General features: G+C 43.4%; 1 protein-coding gene across 19 annotated transcripts in view; it reads right to left on the reverse strand.

The window, feature by feature from the left end:
• Positions 1-19,809, reverse strand: part of MAGI1 (membrane associated guanylate kinase, WW and PDZ domain containing 1) — a 294,035-nt gene that overhangs the window by 81,708 nt on the left and 192,518 nt on the right. For all 19 annotated transcript variants that reach the window (XM_019620191.2, XM_019620192.2, XM_010718690.2 and 16 more), the window contains one exon: positions 874-993. Coding sequence is in view for 13 of the 19 variants with exons in the window: in XM_010718688.3 (XP_010716990.1) it covers positions 874-993 (120 nt within the window). In the remaining 6 variants the exon portion in view is untranslated. The remainder of the gene's footprint in view (positions 1-873; positions 994-19,809) is intronic.

Consider the following 19,809-nt stretch of genomic DNA (forward strand, 5'->3'; position numbering starts at 1 on the left):
ACTTCACATCACAACCAAAGAGCCATGTCTTGTTGCAGATGTGTGCACGCACTGTCGTTAGTCCTGATGCTGATGGGGCCAATCAGCTCAGAGAGATGGAAGACTGAAACCAAATAACATTTGCAGCATCTTCATGCAAACCATGAAAAAACAACAACAAAAAAACCGCACACCTCCAAAAGTAGTTTCACATTAAATATTGATTGCATCTTTAGATCAACAAATCCTATTGCAAAACTGAATTTGGCCAATTTGTTTTGCATTTTCTTGAGAGGCAAAGCCATCTTTTCCCTGCTCTAACCCCAGTGACATTTCAGTGCCCCTTGGCTGGCTCAACGCTCTTGTTTGCAAAGCTGTGCTGTAGAAAGAATCAACACAATGACTCAGCTTCTAAGTAATTATCCAAGAAGAAAGAAGAAAAAAAGGCCAAAAGCAGTGCACCATGTAGCTGCATCCTGAGACACAATTGGGCAATGAAGGATATGTACACACTGAAGAAGATGAAGAGATGAAGGGGAAAGAGATGGCAGGAGTGAAGAAGAAGAACAGGGAAGAGTGGTTATAGAGGATACAAAGAAAAGATGCATTTCCATTCACTGCCACACTGTTTTCCCTCGGTGTTTTGTTATCAGATCTCATCTTAGATTTTCTGGGCTTACTGATGCTAATCTTTTAGGTAACTGATGAGAAGAGACAAAAGCACAGAGTAATATTGAAATTCCTTCTCTCTGGGTACATGCAAAAAAGGAAAGCGGAAGGCTATGATAGAAAGCAAGGCCTTGAATGGGACTGGTTAACTTGAGCAAGAATGATGCAAGGCAAACATCCTACATAGCTCTTGGAAGTGCTTTTTCACTGCCTGTGACTCCATACCTTCATAGGTTCCTACTTCCAGAAGGGTCCCACTTCGCTCCAACTCCAGAAACTCCTCCACAGTCAGAAAGTTATAGTCCACACCAGGCACTTCTCCTTCTCTCGGAGGGCGAGTTGTGCCTGAAAGAAAAAATTGGTACATTAACACTGTTTTCTTATCAAGTGTTAAAAGGAACAATAAAAATGATCATAAAGATACAACAGTATCCATAAAGTACAGTTCTATGTTACACAGAGAGCAAGGATAAGAGTCAGGAACCCACATAAAAACAAACCAAGACATAAATCTTAGGCTGAGCTGATGGTACCACTTGTTCCACCCAACTGCAGTGTTTCTAATATTCCCAGAAAGGCTCTCTTGCAAAGAAATATCTCATACTACATGCAGAAACACAGCTGGAAGAGTTTGGTAGCTGGGAATAAACCAAGCAATTACCTTCTTGTCATTAGCACAGTGTCACTTCAGCTTCACTAAAACTGCATCTGTATTCTCAGATAAGACAACTTCTGTCTTCCCTTGTTTCTGTATCAGTTTTTCTAACCAAAAATTCACATCACAAAGACCTCTTTTCCCTCATTTCTGCTTATCACTTTATTTATGTTAGGGGGAACTAAACTGAAGAACAGAGCGGTACCTTTGGGCTGGAGGTGTCTGAGTGCTGTGGTTGCAACCAATCTGCTGTCTTAGGAGTTATTTTAGAGACATGGAAACCATGTCTAATATTTAACGAAGCGTGACTTCTCACTTCTGCAGGACTACCCTGGCCCCTGGGCAGTATCTCCTCAGTGCATACAATTTCTTAAACCCTTTATAAAAGGACTGAAGAAAGTATAAAGAAGTCGAGCTTCTGGAAACTAATTGGGAAGATTCCAGCTCTCAGAAGTTGAAAGAGCATAAATTTACCGTGCCTATATCTGGCAGAAAGTTTTCCTCAAGTGCCAGGAAAGCGGAAAGTCTTCTTAAGCCCTATTCATCCCAGAGGTTATTCAAGAGGTCAGTCTTGATGGAATGACACCCTTGAATCACTATCAGTAGATTAATTTCCTTGATAGACATCCATTTTCTTCGAAACCTTGCATTCCTTTTTCAAAATAGAAACACTCTCATTTTATTAACCACCAGTCTTCAGATAGCCTATAAGTTCCTGTGCTTTTGCTATCACTCTTTCTCCCGGAGCTGCGTGTGAATGGGTAAACGTAGGAGGAAGGAAAACCAAAAAGGGGATGGAGATGATGATGGATATTTGTAAGCAGAACAACTCTTTCCAATTTGGATGCAGATGTTCACGCTGCAATGACCCTCACTGAGGCACCATGGCTCTTGGCCCCTGTCAAATTCCCCTACACCAAGCCCATCAGAGGAATGAAACACTCCAGCAATAAATACATCCAAGGCTGTGCTGTAGCTGCTCCATGCCTGGAGCCCAATGGAATGAGAACCAGACGCCACAATACTCTTCATCGAACGCATCCACCAAACGTCAATCACCCCGAGCCCAGCGAGCTGAATGGCAGGGATTGGGTCATGCTTCTCCCCAGTAACTGACAACACATGATTGCAAGAGACAAAGATCAAGGAACTTCAGGATTCATTTTACTTTATCAAGTTCTCATCTTCTCTTTATCTTCCCACAGAGAGTATTTATTAATCATTTTTTTTTTCCTCTGAATTTTTATAGCGGTGAAATTGCAGTCAGCAGTTTACTCGTGCTGGCTGCCTATTTGACATGACAATTATATCTCTGCCATAATTCCTCTGAGCCATTTTAATGGATCTATTTGTTTCATCTCAGTGTTCTTAATTTCCTGAATATGTTCAAGTCGAAAAATCGCAGATGTGCTTGCTATCAGCGCGATTGCCTGCAACACACACTGAATGCATTAGAAACGCCAAGCCACGGCGTAAAAGAAAAACATTACATCACGGAGATAACATTTGTCACCTCCCGTCGGTCTCCAGCAATAAACAGGGGGAAAATAAAAACAACACTGGTTAGGATATCTTATCTGGGCGAAGCGAAAAACCCAACCACTTTCCATGTTGCTGTCTAGAGCAAAGATTGCTTGCAGATGCTCAGGCTGTTATCCTGCCTCACATCTGAGCAAGTGTTACTGAATGCAATTCAGAGAGGCAGGGGGAAGGGAAAACCCGCCTCCGTTTTTCTTGTAGCAGAATGACAGGCTGCCGGCTGGACACACGCCTGGCAGATGGCATTTCAAAGAGTTTTCATGAACCATCTGGGATGTGTACAATGATTACAAACCACACTTACAACAAAGCCAGAAGGGCTGCTTCACAAGGGGGTGGGGGGTGAGGGCAGGCAGAAAGAAAGCGTAAAAGAAAAGAAAACCAAGAGGTGCGTAAGCAAACCTGGTGGCTCTTCTTGGGAACGGGGCACTAAGAAGAATTGGCACCTTCCAGTCTGAGTTCCTCTGCAGCCTGAAACAACTGTGCAGCACACAGGGCAGCCCAACGCTGCAGGCTGCAAGCTACTGACGGAGCTTTCTCTTGATAAACTTGAAATTGTAACTAAGTCTCTTGATATTAATGTGACTTAATTATGTGCAAGGCGTAATGCGCGTTTTCCCCGTTATATTTCATTGCAGCATCCTCACTGCAGGTTGGCCAGCACTGAAGGAGAGGGCTGTGAGGTGGCTGTATGCTTTGTCAGAGCTAATAGCAGATCAGACCAGAGATAATGGCAGAATTAATTGAGCACAATGAGTGCCGCAGACGGCCCAAACAAGAGCTTGATACACCATTAGAAAAGGAGACCCAATTGCATTTAAATATGTTAACCTGCCTGTCACGTTTGCACTGAAATATTAAGTGGCATCAAATCTTACTGCCATTAGGTAGCAATTTAGCTAATTAATTTGAGCTATGTCCCACTGCGTGACTAGCTCAGAATTGCTAATGCTACCACACAGAGTAACCAGAGAAGAAACTGAGCTGTCCCAACTACTTGTGCATGTTTAATGGTTCATAAACTTTCACTCCTATTTGGCTAAAATGTCCCACAACGTATAAAACTATGTAGAGACAGCAGAATCGCTCAAATCTTCTCCTGCAACCACAGCAGACTGAAGAAAACAAGGAAAAATAAGGCTGGTCAGCATTGCAGCTCTTGCCTTCTCTCTTGCTCAGGAGGTGAAACCACATGTGAATGGCCCCAATACTAAGCCAAACATCTGCCTAGCCGTTGGGTTGGCTGTCACACTCAAGCTGGTGCACAAACCACCTAGAAAACCCCCATTAGTGCCTGAGCTACAGAAGAGGGGTTCTCATCATGGGCTGGAGAGCCCACCTGAGAAACTGCCCAGGGACACAGGTGGGCTTACCCAAGGAGAGCCTAGAGCTGCGCATAAACTGAATTAAAGCTCGTCATCCATGCCTCAAGTAACTTACTATGGTTCAGACGTACAGAAGGCTATCAACTATAATTCTGAATAATTCAATTGCCCATTTAAAAGACAAATAGCTGCTGCTGTTATGTTGCCTATCAACCATGCTGACAATTACCCAACATGAGCCTCAATTATAGCATGGCCAGATTGTAAATATGTGATTCAGGGGCTGTTTAGCTCCTTATCAATCTATCAGGGCCTCATGTTAAGCTGTTAACAGCCACTGATGCCCTGCTGCTAAATTAATCAGAATCTTGCTTATTTTAATCTAAAAATAAGATTTCAAAGGGGTTGTAGCCACTTATTTTCTTATTAAAAAAAACACCAAACAACAGATCTTAAGCAGTTCTTAAGCAGTGAATCAGTATGTGTGCAGTAAAACAGCTTCCAGCAAGTCATTTGGAAGTTACCTTCTGCAGGCTCCTCATCCAATTCCACTGCCTGGCAGTGATGCCATGGTGAGCCACCAAAACACAGCTCATTGGACCACAAGCCATTTGTTTCTCATCTCCACTGAGAAGTACATGAAGAAACCAGCCCCTCTTGCCCTGCACCGTGCTTAGAGGTCACTTTCTCCCCCGAGCCACAGGATAATTTCGAAAGCCTGCCTTGCCTCTCCCATATCTGTCACCTACCGTGCCAGTTAACTGGAAGGCAGGACCAACTCCACGCATTTGCTGATGGCAAACTGAGAAGGGAAAGGGCAGACAAAACCCTGTCTTCCTCCAGGAATAAAACACCTGATCATCAGCTAGCTTTGGCCAGAACTTATCAGCAGCATGGTGTTAGAAATAGCCTTATCTACATTAGCAAAAAATAAAGTGTAACCTATCTGTAAACAAACACCTATCGATTCCAGTGGCTTTCCAAACCAAAGTTACTGATTTTTTCTAATAGCAGCAGAAGGTGCTGCGTTTGGACACTTCTGAAATCTGTTATGCAATTAATGTCCCCATTAACCTGAGGGCAGGGATACAGTCTGTAGCTGTAACTAGGTGAAAATACGGAAGTTTGAGAAAGACTGGTCTGCCAAAATCAAACACGCTCGATTCAGAAATACAATTTTCTCCTGAAACTCCAAACTCGGGAAACCCATTCTGGGCTTTTAAATGCTGTCTGTCCCTTTTCTAAGCCAGTGACTTGATACCTATAAACCACACAAACGTGACAAGTATCCAGAGAGTCTTGGTGGCGGCGGAGAAATTCATTCCAAAGGAGAATGTGGTCTGTCACTAGAAATTAATTCACAGCTCTGTTAATGATGCATGTGCAGGAACAGATGCTGATTGACTCTTCCTGGCCACACAGACAACGGCAGTACTAAAAGCAGAATTTCTGTCAACACCGTCAGCAGGAACAACTGATTAAACCCAGAAAGCAGCTGACCAAGACAAACCTATCTTTCTACAGAGACATTAGGGAGAGAAATGCGTCTCATGCCTGAGGTCTACATGTTTTGTCTGGAGGGAAGGGATTTGCCCAGAGAGCTCAGTATCTCCTCCAGATCCCACCAGCCTGCAAGCAATGCTCTTTGGCCAAAGCTGGATGCCACAGCTGGACCCTGCGGAGGTCACTCGAGCTCTAAGGACCACGCAGCAGTGGCAGAATGACTTCGTAGAGCATAAAGATTTGCTCTCTCCCTCTGTCTGGCACATCATGTCCAGCTGCACATGTCAGTCCTTCCTCTGGAAGAAGCTCTGACCACTCGCAGCCTCCCTGGAGAAATGATTCAGCCACACTGCACAGCAACAGCTCAGGGTTTGTGTGTCCCCAGGCAGCAAGTTATTTTTGTCCATTTAAAATCTATTTTTGGTATTCCCATGGCTCTCGCTGCCACCAAATAAGAACGTTGATCATCTCCAACACATTTATCCCTGTAGCATTTGGAGGCAGGGGAAGCGGGTTGCATTCTGTTTAACAGCACTGGCAGGAAAGATCAGACCAACCCAGGCTCTGAAAGCACTTCAGGAGCCTAATTCCAGAGAAATCAATGGGATTTAGGGAAGCCTACAGATCAGGATCTAACAGATTAGAAGGGACAAAAATAACTTGCTGCTGTGTTGAGGCTTCGTTTATGTGCAGTGAAACACCATGCCAGGGCTACGCAAAGCCAGCTGAGCACAAGGGTGTTGTTCTGGACTGCAACATCAATTCAAAGAAGCTGATGCCTACAAGAAGTAAGGATATGAAAACTCCCCAAAAAAGCCACTTCTTTTTTTTAAGGATTTAGGCCAAATATTCCAAACCAAAGCAGCACCTCCCCAAACCAGGAACACATCACCAATGGTACTACATCAGAGCTACTGCAGTCACTACTGTAGTTAAAACCTCTTCATTGGACCTTTTGGAGCATTTATTTTCTTTCATCTTAAGTGAAAAAATGAGCATTCTGGCAGCAAATAAAAATAAGTAATGAATGTTCTTACAGCAGCTCACCTCCTCAGTCCCTCAGAGCGATTGCTGATGCCTCAGCAGACACCTGCAGCCAAATCTCTCTCATTTCCCACAAGATGGGACACCCACCAAGAAGATTAAACTTTGTGAACTAATGAGTTTGCCATTAATCCCGTGCTTATGGAGTCCAACAGCATGACATCCACCGATTTAAACTGTGAATGACTGATGAGAAAGTAAACCACCGCTTGGCAAGAACACCTTAGATGTAACTATGCACAGGTTTATTCTAATATATGGATTAGTGTAATAAGCTGTAATTTTATAAATCAATAAAACTGTACTAACAAGACTGCACTGTAATGTTCTGCTTTTAAATATTGGCAAAGAAATGAATGAAAATTGCCATTTGTGTAAGTGTGTATGTGACTTATGGGAAGTGAAATTAGCTGAAAATAAATGAACAGGGTGATTATACCCTTGCATTTATATTCAGTTTCTCTCATATATATATGTATATTTGAAAGTCCAGATAATTTTACAATCATGACATGCATCTTTACTTCAAAAAGACCACCTTTCTTGTATGTAGAAATTATTTATGCACTTCCTTTCAGTAGTAGTAATGTTATCTACCTTGGAAAAAGGCACAGCTGAAGATGATGAATTAAACATACACAGAGGATACTTACAGAAGCTGCCACACACCAGCTGCCTCATGCCCTCCTATGTGCAGAAGTGACCGTGGAAAAGCACCATGTGGATGAAGATGACTGCATGCAAATATGCACATCTGTACTACATACCATGGACTAAAGGTGTGGGGATGAGTTCCCTCTAACACCAAATGTTTAAAATGTACTTCGTAGTTGACAATGCATTGAGTGCCATGGTTTTGTGGTACAGTTTTGATGGATTGGTAATTGGACTGAATGATCGTAGTGTCTTTCCAAGCTCAATGATTCTATGATTCTCAGTAACAGGATGCATGCATGCAGGGTTATTCCCAGGCAAATACCACTTTGAAACAAATAGGGCATCGTCTTGTTCACACTTTCCCACTGTAGGAAGCTGTTTATCCAAAAGTACAACCTTTCTCACAGCCTACGAGTTATCAGCTTTTCTCCTGACCACTTGGAAAGCTATCTGATTTCTACAAACTGACAAAGAGGTGAAGCTCAGTGTGAGCCAAGGGATGCATCATTACAGCCTAGATGTTAGCAGGTCACTACCAGCGGCACACAGCTGCAGGAAAACCCCTCCTGCTAAGTGGCTGGGATGAAAGCAGTGCAGTATGGAAAGCTGCCTTCCATTTGCCATTGGATCCTCATGTGCTGGTTGCAAGTTTTAAGTCTAGAGCAAGTCGTATGGAAGAGTGGGTAGAGAGGGAAAGCCAAAAGGCCAGGCCAGGGGTGGATGTCGGGACATGGACGTCGGGACATGGACACTTTCAAGATGATTTACCCAGACACAGAACAAAGAGACACAAAACCACATCGTCAGACAAGCTGAGTGTGCTTGCTTTCCACAAACACTTTGGGGTTTTGTGAACACAACACAATCTTTTTACCCGCAATGAAGTGCTGGGGGAATTTCTCAATTTAATGGAAGACATGCGGTGCACAAGAACACAGGAACCAGCTTTACCTTGGACTTCTAGATAGAAAAATAATCAAAACTTTTTAGGGCAATATGTGACTACTGAAACCAAAGAAAGAACAGAAATCAATAGCAGAAGCTAGTGTTAGCCATGTAAGTGTAAATTTGTCTCACAGTGAGATGAGCAGCAGATCTTTCCAGGAGCAAGACTGCCTGCTTGTTCTTACAACGGCACAACTACACAGGCTGTCACAAATATTGGAAGGGATAGCTTACCTCCTTCCTTTAAAACCTGGGTACTAAATCAATGTATTCTCCACAAAACAAGGGATCCTATTGTCTACATTACTTCAAGTCTTCAGACTTGTGCTATGAACAAACGCTGGAGTTGAGTACACAGTAAATTGAGTATCCAGCATAGACCAAACACCTGCAGTATTTCAATTCCATTTTTATTCAAGGAAAGTATTTGCTTTTGACACCCACATCATATGTGCATATATATCCATGAGAAGAAACTGTGTGCTTTAAATCCACGGCAGTAATTAGATTATGTGATAGACGTCTAATTGCTCAGTTGCTTCAATAAGGACCGTTCACCTCCCTTTTTTTGTCTTGCTGTTTTGTCTTCTGTCTGTAATGCCAAGGTAAAGCACAACTCAATGTGGAACATCTCTGCTTGGCTGTGATATAAAACTCTTTCTGTTGACTTTAACTGCTCTTCTAGCAGGCCTTTAATTTGCAGTTTGAAGTCCCCATAAAACAGCTCACGTAACAGCATGTGCCCTTAACTAGATCAGTTCATTAGCCTAATCTCTGTAAAATTCCACCACAGAAAGTCATGAAAAACGTACACATTTATCACTGAGACATCGGCTGAAGTTTGTTTCAGTGACCACATGCCCTGATCATGAAAGAAAGACCCAAAGAGGAGTGTTTTGTTTGTTTTACAAAATGAACACCATTCCATTACACTACAACTAGTTATTTAAGGCATTCTTTTCCGCAACAACAACATCCAATGGAGGTACAATCACCACGGTATACTTTTCCCCGTAGCCCAGAGCTGTGAAATGCTTTAAACCTAATGGACTCCCAGCTGTGATAACCTCATTGCACTCTTAGAAAAACACCGGTCTCTGGTGGCCCTGCAATTTTTGCCAAGGCAGAAGTCTGCCCTCTCATCACCCCTTTGTTCAGACAGGTCTTGTACCCAGAGCAATCCTCCTGACTCGTGCTGGTAGTTTTCCAGCTTCATATCCAACACTAAAGCATCAGATACAGCAAGAAGCATGCAGGTGACAGGAACGTGCGGTAACGTAGCCATATGGATGCGCTTACTGTGAAACGCAAGGGAAGGACTAGAACAAACAGCAAATCTACCCAGCAGTATGCCCATTTAGGCGCTACTTCCTAGAGATTCTGTGCCTTAATTTTACCCGTTCTTAACTGCTACCATTATTTTTTTCCTCGGTGGCTCTGTATGCATAGCACGCTTTAGTTCTTCACTAAAGAACTAATGCTTCAGCTGGTTGAAAAGATTCTGGATCACTCCCTGCAATGCTGTGATTAGGTAACTGCTCAGGATGCTGAAAAAATGCCAAACTTTTAGGAGTTGATTGGTGTTTGAGTTTAGAATTCATTCCTATTGATAATTGGGAGCATTAAAACGAAAAAGAAAACAAATACATTAATTCTAATTCTTTTATTGCCTCACTGAAGTAAAAACCATTAGAATAGTTTATTATTTGCAATTGCCTCGCTGTAAATTCCACACGGCCAGCTCTCATGCAGCAGAATCTTATTAATCCTTACCGCTCTGAAAGAACTGTAAGATACTAGAGAAAACCTGAGTTACAACGCATGTTCCTAATTTTTAATTACACCCCTCCTTGATACAGGAAGCCCACTGGTTAGTCAGCTGTCTGTCCTGTTACAGATAACATATGCACACTTCTCCATTTGTTTGGTTTCCTCCTAATTGTTTTCAGTAGTACAGAAGCAATGAAAGCCTCACCTACCAATGCTGTCATTACCTCCACGTTTCACAGCATGTGTGCCCACAGAATGCTGCACCCCACCTTTCTGAAGCCAAGCACCACCCCTATAAAATACTCCAGCACCTAAACTGGGGACAATGAGACAGCATTTGGCTCAAGTGGGCTTTGCTTCATTTCATCTGATTACTTCTTGTTACACCTTCCCTCTGCTAAACATCCCTGCGTAGGTGTCAGAGTTCTGCCTTCACACAAAACAATCATTCCATCACATTACACAGTTTGCCATTTCATAATCTTCTTGCAAATCACTTTCTACAAGTGTCCCCGTTCTAAACACCACGTTAAGCTCTGCCAGTTTGCCCTGCTGCTCCCGGAGCCGTGCTGCCAGCAGCCCTGCCCTCACCGCGGTCATTCCTGAATACCTGGAGGTCCCCACCGCCACTGGTTGGGATCCAACCCAAACAGACAGCACACAGCAATTATCCTCGTGCTGCTGTCTGGCAACGTGAACAAAGCAAGCTGCTCCCCATCCTGCCTTCAGCTCCTGACACACAGAGCACAACCAGCTCTGGAAAACCACGAATACTTTAGAAGCTTAGACACGGTCAGTGGAGGACATCATGATCTGGGGTGTCAAGAAGACAGCATGCCCAGAAATCCGCTGCCTCACACCACTACTAGATCAGCACATCCCTGGAAAACGACTGCTTGAAAACACAGTCAGATCAGAGCTTTAGAAACTGCTGTAATGAGATTTTCTCTCCAGCCCCAGTACGTTCCTTGACTTAGAGGACAGTCGAGTGATTATCAGAGACAGAGTGCTTTTCTTCAGGACAGGGATGTCAGACAGCAGATAAGACCGTATCAAAAAATAAAGTTTAAACCTAAAATCCAGCACTCATATTCAAAGTGAGGCATTATCCTGTGACAACTGTGTTCAGCCCTTCAGATGACTGATGCGGGTGAAACCGCTCTGCCAGATGGATGGATGCTGGCACAGAACCTAATGGCACTTGCTGCAAATCACCTGCTTTGTTTTAAGCACACAGGTGCACACAATGGCTTCAAGGCTATTTTCCATGCTTTGCACTAAACCCACACTTGGGTTTTTTGCAAATCTCCATCTGCAACTGCAGAATGGTGAGGGGCAGAGCCCAGCGGACGTGACATAAAACAATCACGTAGGCCGTAAATAAAGTAATACAATAAAATAAACTGCCAACACCCACCATAAAATCTAAGTAACGCCCACTTGTCAGTGTATTTGCCTTGAAAACTCCTTCTGCAAGGTGGGAAGATGGACCCGTGCCCACTAGATGGGATGCAGAGACACAGAGCAACCAGGACTAGCGAGCAAAAAAGCAGAAGGTCAGTTGTGTCCCACGAGACTGTGGTTAGCAGACAGCCTTTGGGGGGCCAATAGCATTCTCTGTCATGCTGATGTGCTGAGATAAAAGCAACAGACCCTCGGTGATGGCTTCATCAGAAGCAACTGCTGACTCAATGTTTAGGTGCAGCGGCAAGCGCTGTTTGTGTGCATACACTGCAAAACAACAGATGACTTCTAGAGTAAAACACATGGGTGAAATTCTCTCTGGAAGCAACACGGAAAAGCCAAAACAGCTGAAGTACATTTCCACAGTGACTGTGCAGTGAAGTAAATTAGAGCTCTATGTAGCCGTCATCCATTACCCCATATAGTTTAAGCAATCTGAAGATTAACGACTGGAAGGAGCCGATGAACCAGCATTACGAGGAGATGGACATCCTTTTGAGAAACTGCCACTTGCTGCTTTCAGCACACTTCACACCTCAGCAAAAAATTGAAGTTTGAAACACTCACGATCGCATTTTCCCAACAACAACTGCCATTTAAGTTACGCTTTCCGCTTTTCAGATGAAGAAATCACATTCATTGTCATGCCGTTATTTTTCTCTCTGACTGTTAAGTCAAATTAGGCTACTTCTAGACGCTAAGGAGAAAACAAAACTATTAATGCTTAACATCCATTTGGGAGAAAAAAAAAAAAAAAGCAACACGGAGAGGGGAAAACTTTGCCAAGAGCAAAGTAATTTGTCCATTATATAAATACCACAGCCTTCTCTTACTGGTGCAGTTCTCATCTAACAGGAACACCATTTGAAATACGTGAAGGCTGTAAGCAATATGTTTGATCATCACAGCTCTGAGACATTCTTCGAAATACATAAGAAGTCATTAACCCCTGTGCTTCCTTGGAGCCAGCCCTACGTGGTTGGAATCTCAAGACTTGCAGCCTGGAAGACATTTCTCACCCTCTCGGCTCCTCCCAGCTCCACCAGAGGCCACACAGCCATTACCCAGGGAGTTGAAGCCGATTTCCTGGATCATTTTGCTCAATGAGAATCTCATTTATTATTGAAAACAACAGAAACTTGACCTTCCCTGGAGACTTCTACAGAAGTTCAGGCTGTAGGTGAATTTGTCCACCCTGCATAATGCAAGTCAATTCCTCTCCGAATAAAGCAGCACTCCAAGCGAGCGAGGCTGGCAGAATTCAACCTTTTGTGCATAATTAATGCAACCATCGATCTGAGGAAGCTCAGATTCCAAATTCTTCGGCAAGATAAATGCATGGGGATGAACTCACACACTTCTGAACAGTTTAACTTTGAAAAAGCTGCTTTGATTAACAAGAGCCTTGCTACCCCAAACCAAAGCAGATGCTTGCCATGGTGCACGTGTTGGTGCCATTCAGCAGAAATGGTTGACAGTAAACAAGGCCAGTTGTGACTCATGCTTGTCACACATCAAGATACAACATCCCTCAAGGACAAATAAGTGATTTCCTGGGCTGTTCTCCACTTGGTGTAAGCACTTCCCATTAGTGTCAGTGGGAGTTATGCACGTGGCTAGAAGATGTCAGCAATTAAAGCTCAAGTGCTGAAGACATCCACAGGCTATATGATGTACTGTTCCATGATCCTTAGATTATACTCCTTATCTTTTGAGAAATCATAGCTACCAAATTACTACATAGTTTCTACGCTATGTGAATTTAGAAGTATTAATGAATTAACCCAAACTGGTGTACATGTTAGCCACCTAGCAATGGTCCCAATATTTACATAACTGAATTTATAAACCTGCTCATTCTCAGACAGACGGCATTTGGTGTCCCTTCTCCTAGGCCTAAGGGTAGTGCAAAGAACTATGAGCTGCTAGTAAGAATTTTACATTGTCTATTTTGCATTATAGATGCACCTCAGACTGGCTGATGGGACGTGCCTACTTGATGACACCTTATTTTCCCATATCCCTTTTTCTCACGCAAAGGACTTCAGATTCCTTGGATGAGATCTAAATATCTAAGTAAATGCTAGATTTTCCAAATTTCTCCCCTGCTATGGGAAGCTTACAGGCAGACTTTTAAGAGAGCTCAGCATAACAAAATGTGGCTCTGAAGCAGCAGACAGTTGGGATATCCTCACTAGCCCTAACCTACCAATTTCTATTGATGATACCAAAACGTTGTAAATTTTGTCACTGGGGGAGAGCAGAAGATGAGATCACTGCAGGAAAGGAAAAGGCCTTTTTAAGAGACATATAGTTATCTTAGTGGTTGTGCTTTTTTCTTTCTGATTTTATAAGCTTCGGGGCAACGCCATCCCTTTTCCACCATGACAAACACAAGTTCTGAAGCAAAGGGATGGTCCACCAAAGGCACCTACCAGCAGAGTTACAGCACGAAGAACCCAAACTGGCAACTACAGCTGGTCCCGACAGCCAGTCTCTTGAAAACAATGAAGGACAGAGAACAGCCCTCCCTGTCACTCCCTGCAGGGATGACACCTACACAGGGTAACTCTTGCCAAGAGGCACAGGAAAGGAGCAAATCACCTCCACCAAAGTCTCCTCTTTAAGTCTGTACATCACAAGAGCTGACAGCACTGTAATCATGTAGTAAAAATTTCAGGAGGGAGGCAGGGTTACTCTAAATTACGTCAGAGTTGTAGTAAAGCATGCTGGTAGAATAGGATTATTATTTTTTTAAATGCATCCAAGCTAACTCATTCATCTATTTTGAGAGTCTCTCTTAAAAGCAGTTTTTACAAAGGGCACAGCTACATTGCAGTCACTCGAGGACAAAGCTCAGCAGCCAAATACTCATGGAATTCTTAAGGCAGGTGCTGCAGTTTGCCAAGGGCAAGAGCAACTCGATTGTGCAACTCGATTATGAGCAACACAACTTCAAACCCAGCCACAGCTCTTTACACATCAATGATACCACGCACTCCCTCTACACATATAGGCTTATAAAAACTCACATTGCAAAGTAAAGGTTTAAAAGTCTGGGCAACACTAAGCTCCCCATCTCCAGGTGCCACTGCCTCCCCTGTCCCCACGCACATCACATCTACTGCATCTGGCTCATCCTCGCACCGCTTCAGGCAGCTCACAGCCTGGCAGCCCTCCGCAGCTGCATTTGGATTTAAACAATACCAACTAATTTAAAATGATGTTCTGTATAACCTTGGAAACAGCTGTGTGTGATGATTGTGGTCCAGGCAGATAAGTGCTGGGAAACGATGACTAAAAAGCATGTTTAGAGAAACAGAGATGCATTAAATGAGAAGAAATGTCTGTATTGTTCAGCTCTGAGCTTTGTGCAGAGCTGTAGTTCACTATCTTAGCACCTCTCTGAAAGCTGGCTGGGATCATGCACGAAAATTAAAAAGCAGAGCATGTCCCATTCCTCATGGTGGGTTCACACCTCAGTAAGGAGAGCAGAGAATGCAGTGGTTATGCTCTTCACTTCTTGGGACAAGACCACCTTCATCACACACCAAGAACTTCCCAGGGCATTTCTAATTCATCTGCAATGCAGACCTCCCTCACTTCGCACACCTCCACCTGCTCCTCATGATGATTTTGGGAGCACTGAATTTGTGCAACGCATGTTAGGGCTATTTCACAGGGCTCACCCATCTCCTACAGCCCATGCTCAGAAGCAGAGAGAATACCGTAGGACATCAGAGCATTACAGACCCGTCAGCACCACTCTGGCTTTTATGAAGGTCTCACAAACAGCCTCCTGTCCTTGCCTCTCCCCTCGTGCACCTCTCATAGGGAAGACAAATACATAATACTCAATTACCTTGATAAAATTACAGTCTTCCACTGCTCGGCACGTTTCACCTCTTCAGCTCAAGGAAAACAAGCAAGACATGGTTGGCTGCACAAGCGTAACTCCCCATAAACATACAAATAAGAAACAATGTTGTGAAATAGGAATGCGTTACTCCATCAAAGCTCTGCTGACACATAGTCTGGGCTTCATTATCACCTCTGGAGTTCAGAGCACTGTTTGCTATAATTAGAAATGTATCAAAATTCGGGCAGAGCACTGCAACCATCACTGCTCTGCTGTCCTGAGGCTGATAACCAGCAGAGCAGGAGGCAGAGTTGTTAGGGACCAAGTCCCACCCTCTTCTCTGACTTGAAAAAGACCATACTGAAAGTTTTAAAGAGCACCAGGCAGGTTCATACTGCTAAGACCCAAGGGATATAGGCAAATGTCAAGCTCTGCTCATCATCCTTGTCGTTGTAAATGGGGTTGGGGGTAACAGGAGGGAGAGGGCAGTCTGCAGTGAGAAAAATGCCACTACAAAGTTAAGGAAAACCAATCATGAAAAGCTGACCTTTGCAAGACAGACTGATGTACCAAGTACCATCCTCATAACCAATCATATATATATAAGATCAAATACAACTGTAATTTTAGATTAGCTATGTATACCCAAACGTTTCCTGGAGTAGCATAGCTGTGCAGGAGTCATTCTTCACCCTCAGTGAATAGTCCCAACATTTTGCCACAGTCCCTACATTTTTAAAGCTGGAATCCACATCCATTTTTTTCCATTCTTGCAATGATCTGCAAATCCTTCTGAGTTTGTGCACCACTGATCACTCCACAGCCATTCCAGTCACTCACTTCAGACCTTAATACATCTGCAAGATTGTAATTGACCAACGCCGGTTACAAGCTTTCTAAATAGGAGAGAAATGCTCATTGCTTTATGCTCAAAACCTGCAGGCTGTTGCACACCATCCAACCTGACAGCCAGGGTACCAAAAATAGGGGGCTGTAACAGAAGTGCTGACATTACCCAGCGACGGTGGTACCACCTCTCTGCCATAATGAAGTATGGTTGGAGATAAGCACTGCTGATTCAGGAGGAATATCTGATTGGGCAGAAAACAAAGTGTGGGGATAATCTATTTGCTGAGTGCCAACAGTAGGCTGAGAGAGAAAGCAGAGCAGCTGAGTTGGTAAGGAAACGACAATAAAGTCCAGTCACAATTCCCAAGGGAAGCTCTTACTCCTGTCGTTCCTATGATTGCAAGAGACCTGACTTGGGCTAAAAGGACATCACAGCATTCCCTGAGGAGTAGGGCTGGCTGGGCAGGGGCTGTTACCTGCCTGAGATGCTGGGTGCCTGCTGAGAAAGCACACAGCACTGATTTTCAAAAGAAATGAGTTTATTCCCCATCCCTTGAAAATCAAATGCCTTTAAAGTCTCTCAGCACCAAAAATAAAAGCACATAGGGAGGACTCACAATATGCACAGCAATACTACCTTAAAACTGCCTCAGTAACCTGCAAAAAAAAGCCTTAAAATCACTGATATTATGTGGAAAAGAGCCTAATAAAGCTGTTTCAGCCAGTAACCCTTTGTTTGAATAGGGGTATGCTCCGCTCCCCCTTCCTCCTCTTTATACTTTGCTCAGGAGTGAGGGGAAAGAAAGAAAGGGTGAAAACTGCTCAGGAAGTTTAATGTTTTCCTCTACCCCTTCTTTTACCAGAGCTCATTTTTTAAATATCTACACTCTGAATTTCCCATGGGATGATAATTACCTCTAAAAACACCTGTTTGTTTCATACAGAAAGTTCCAAATGCAACATAGCGATTAATAAATGCCTAATGATAAGATTAACAAACCATTCCGAAAACATCTCACTCTATTCACTCTGCAGCATCAACTCCAAATCAGCAGCAATGGCAGCACAGCCCCACTCCCTGGGCGCCAAACAGTCCCTTTTCCTTCCCACCCTTCTCCAAAACTGCCCTGCTGCCATTCACCCTACTGCAGGGAGGGGGTCAGGGAATGGGTGCACGCTTTCTGGTTGGCTTCCCATTGGTTAAACGCCCCAGGGCATTTCCAATTTAATACGTATTTCTTTTTAAAGTTAGTGGAATTGAAATAAATCCATACTGTTTGCCAATTTCCAGCTTACGTAATCAAAGTCAACTGTGCATTCATAAATTCCTCCCCTCTCTGCAAGCTGATCTGACAGCAGCGTGGGGGGGAAATGTAGCAAGGGAAAAATAATCTCCTGCGGTACTCTCTTGATTTACCCAGGAAAATAAAATGCCTTCGGTTTATAATGGCTTAGTAATGAAATAAACATTTTGAAACCCATAAAGGAACCTCAATAATAAGGTCTTTAAAAACTGCAGACACAGTGAAAGCAAAATAGAAAAAAGAAGGAGAAATATGCCTGAAATTAAGCGGAGAAAAATCATTAAGACACAGACATGGTGAAGTCCAGCAATGGGAGCACCAGGAGAAGGGGAGAGAATCCTTTCAGCAATCGAAGTTCACATAGCATCTGCTAAGCAAAGTTACTGCAGCTGGGGCTGTTCTCTAAAGAAAAAGATCCAACTGGAGGTAGGCGTACCTCAATGAGATAGATACAGAGTATATGAAGGTATCACAGTTTTAAAGCCTGTTGTCTGAGAGACCAGTCAGGCTCCCTGGTTAAACACAAGTCTGTTGCTCCACTGTGCTGGAAGGTTCAGAAACCTCAGCATTTGCATGGCTTAAAATGGCTGCATCAGTTCATGGCTTCTGTAACTTATCACGGGCATGGCACAGAGCACCGGAGAAGGGTCTCCTTTCTGGCTATACACTACTTTAAATGTAACAAAGCCAATGTAATTAGTCCCACGAGTAACCCTCCAGTAACAGCATCAGCTCCCAGCACTCTAGAGCTGTATGCTATGCAGTAATTATGCTACCAAGCTGTCAGAGCCTCCTTATCTGCATGCAAATTAGTTCATATGCTATACATCTACCATAATGACAGTATTACAACAAGAATTTTATAATGAAGCCATCCTCTTTATAGCAACACAGCACAATTACTTTATTAACAAGTTGCATATCCATTTCTGTAACCGCTCCCAGTCAAACAGCCAAATTTTCCATTCCCCTGTAGGGGAAGATCTTCACCTCTCTGCCTGTATCTTTTAGTAAATGCAAAGAACAAGAATGGGATTTTGAGAACTACCTCTGTACTGCTTCACTGTTCCTAGAGAAGCACCGCACCAAATGCCATTAAGCACGGCTAGGTGAATAAATACTGCCATAATGCCCGGAAAGGTTAGGAGATGAAACAGTGATAATCAAATCAGCAGCTGTGTGCTCCCAGCCTCAACATCAATCATCGCCTTCTGGCAGTGAGCGGTGCGAGCACTGCGGCCAAATGGCAGTGGGAGGGGACAAGGCCTCACTGCAACACAACGAGATGCCAAGGGAAGAAAGAGGTGAGAGAAAAGCACCAACAAATAAATATTTACGGGCATTTTTCAAGCAAAGCCTTCATTTTTAGCTCTATTTATAACCTTTCAGCTTGTATCATCACAAGCCAGTGGTGCTTTGGGGGACCTGCACTCCAACCCCGTTGCAGGGGTATGATGCCCCAGAGGCAGGCAGTGCCTCCCAGGGGAACCAGGGAAGGTGATCAATATCAGGGCAATATCAATTCGGAGCCCGTATCTCACTCATACGAGCTGATAGAGTTTATTTCCATTCTGACCAGAGAGTTACTTCTCAAAAATCTACGTGAGAATGTGGCAGTTGTGCTTTGTGTATTCCTCCTGAGCAGAAAAAAAGGCACATGGAAGCTGGGAAAAAACCTAACATTTCCCTTTCCCGTGTTTTATTTCCCCAAGCACCAGAAAGGTGTGGACAGGTCTCAGCCAAAGTTTGAGCACTACTTTGTTCTTCATGTAAATCACCTCTTTCATCAATTATCTTAAAGGCATTTATAAATAGGGCTGCTGTTTCAAAGCCACAAGGAGGTAGGTGAGAATTACCATGGACAGCACAAAGATACTCAAACAATGAGCAAATCCAATTCTTTTAAAACCTGTACTTACAGCTCCAGGATAGCTCTAATCAGTACTGACATCACAGTGTATAAAACAACAAACAAAGGAAAGGAAAAGGCATGGAGCAATGGCCTTTTTCTCTTCTACAAAAGCATGTTTTGTTTTTGTTAGCATAACCTGCAGTTTGCTAGGCTTCTGCAAGATCAAATATTTGATCAATTTATGAAAGGGATGAAATTATGTGTTTGCCTGAGGGAAGCAGGGTCACTGGATTTCATGACCCCAGAGTTTATTCCACCACTTGGTTCCCATGAGAAAAGTACTAAATTACCCTTTTCCTTTGGGAGAATGGGAAACAATCAGAATCTATCACAGT

This window comes from Meleagris gallopavo, chromosome 14 (assembly GCF_000146605.3).
Source record: "Meleagris gallopavo isolate NT-WF06-2002-E0010 breed Aviagen turkey brand Nicholas breeding stock chromosome 14, Turkey_5.1, whole genome shotgun sequence".
NCBI lineage: Eukaryota > Metazoa > Chordata > Aves > Galliformes > Phasianidae > Meleagris > Meleagris gallopavo.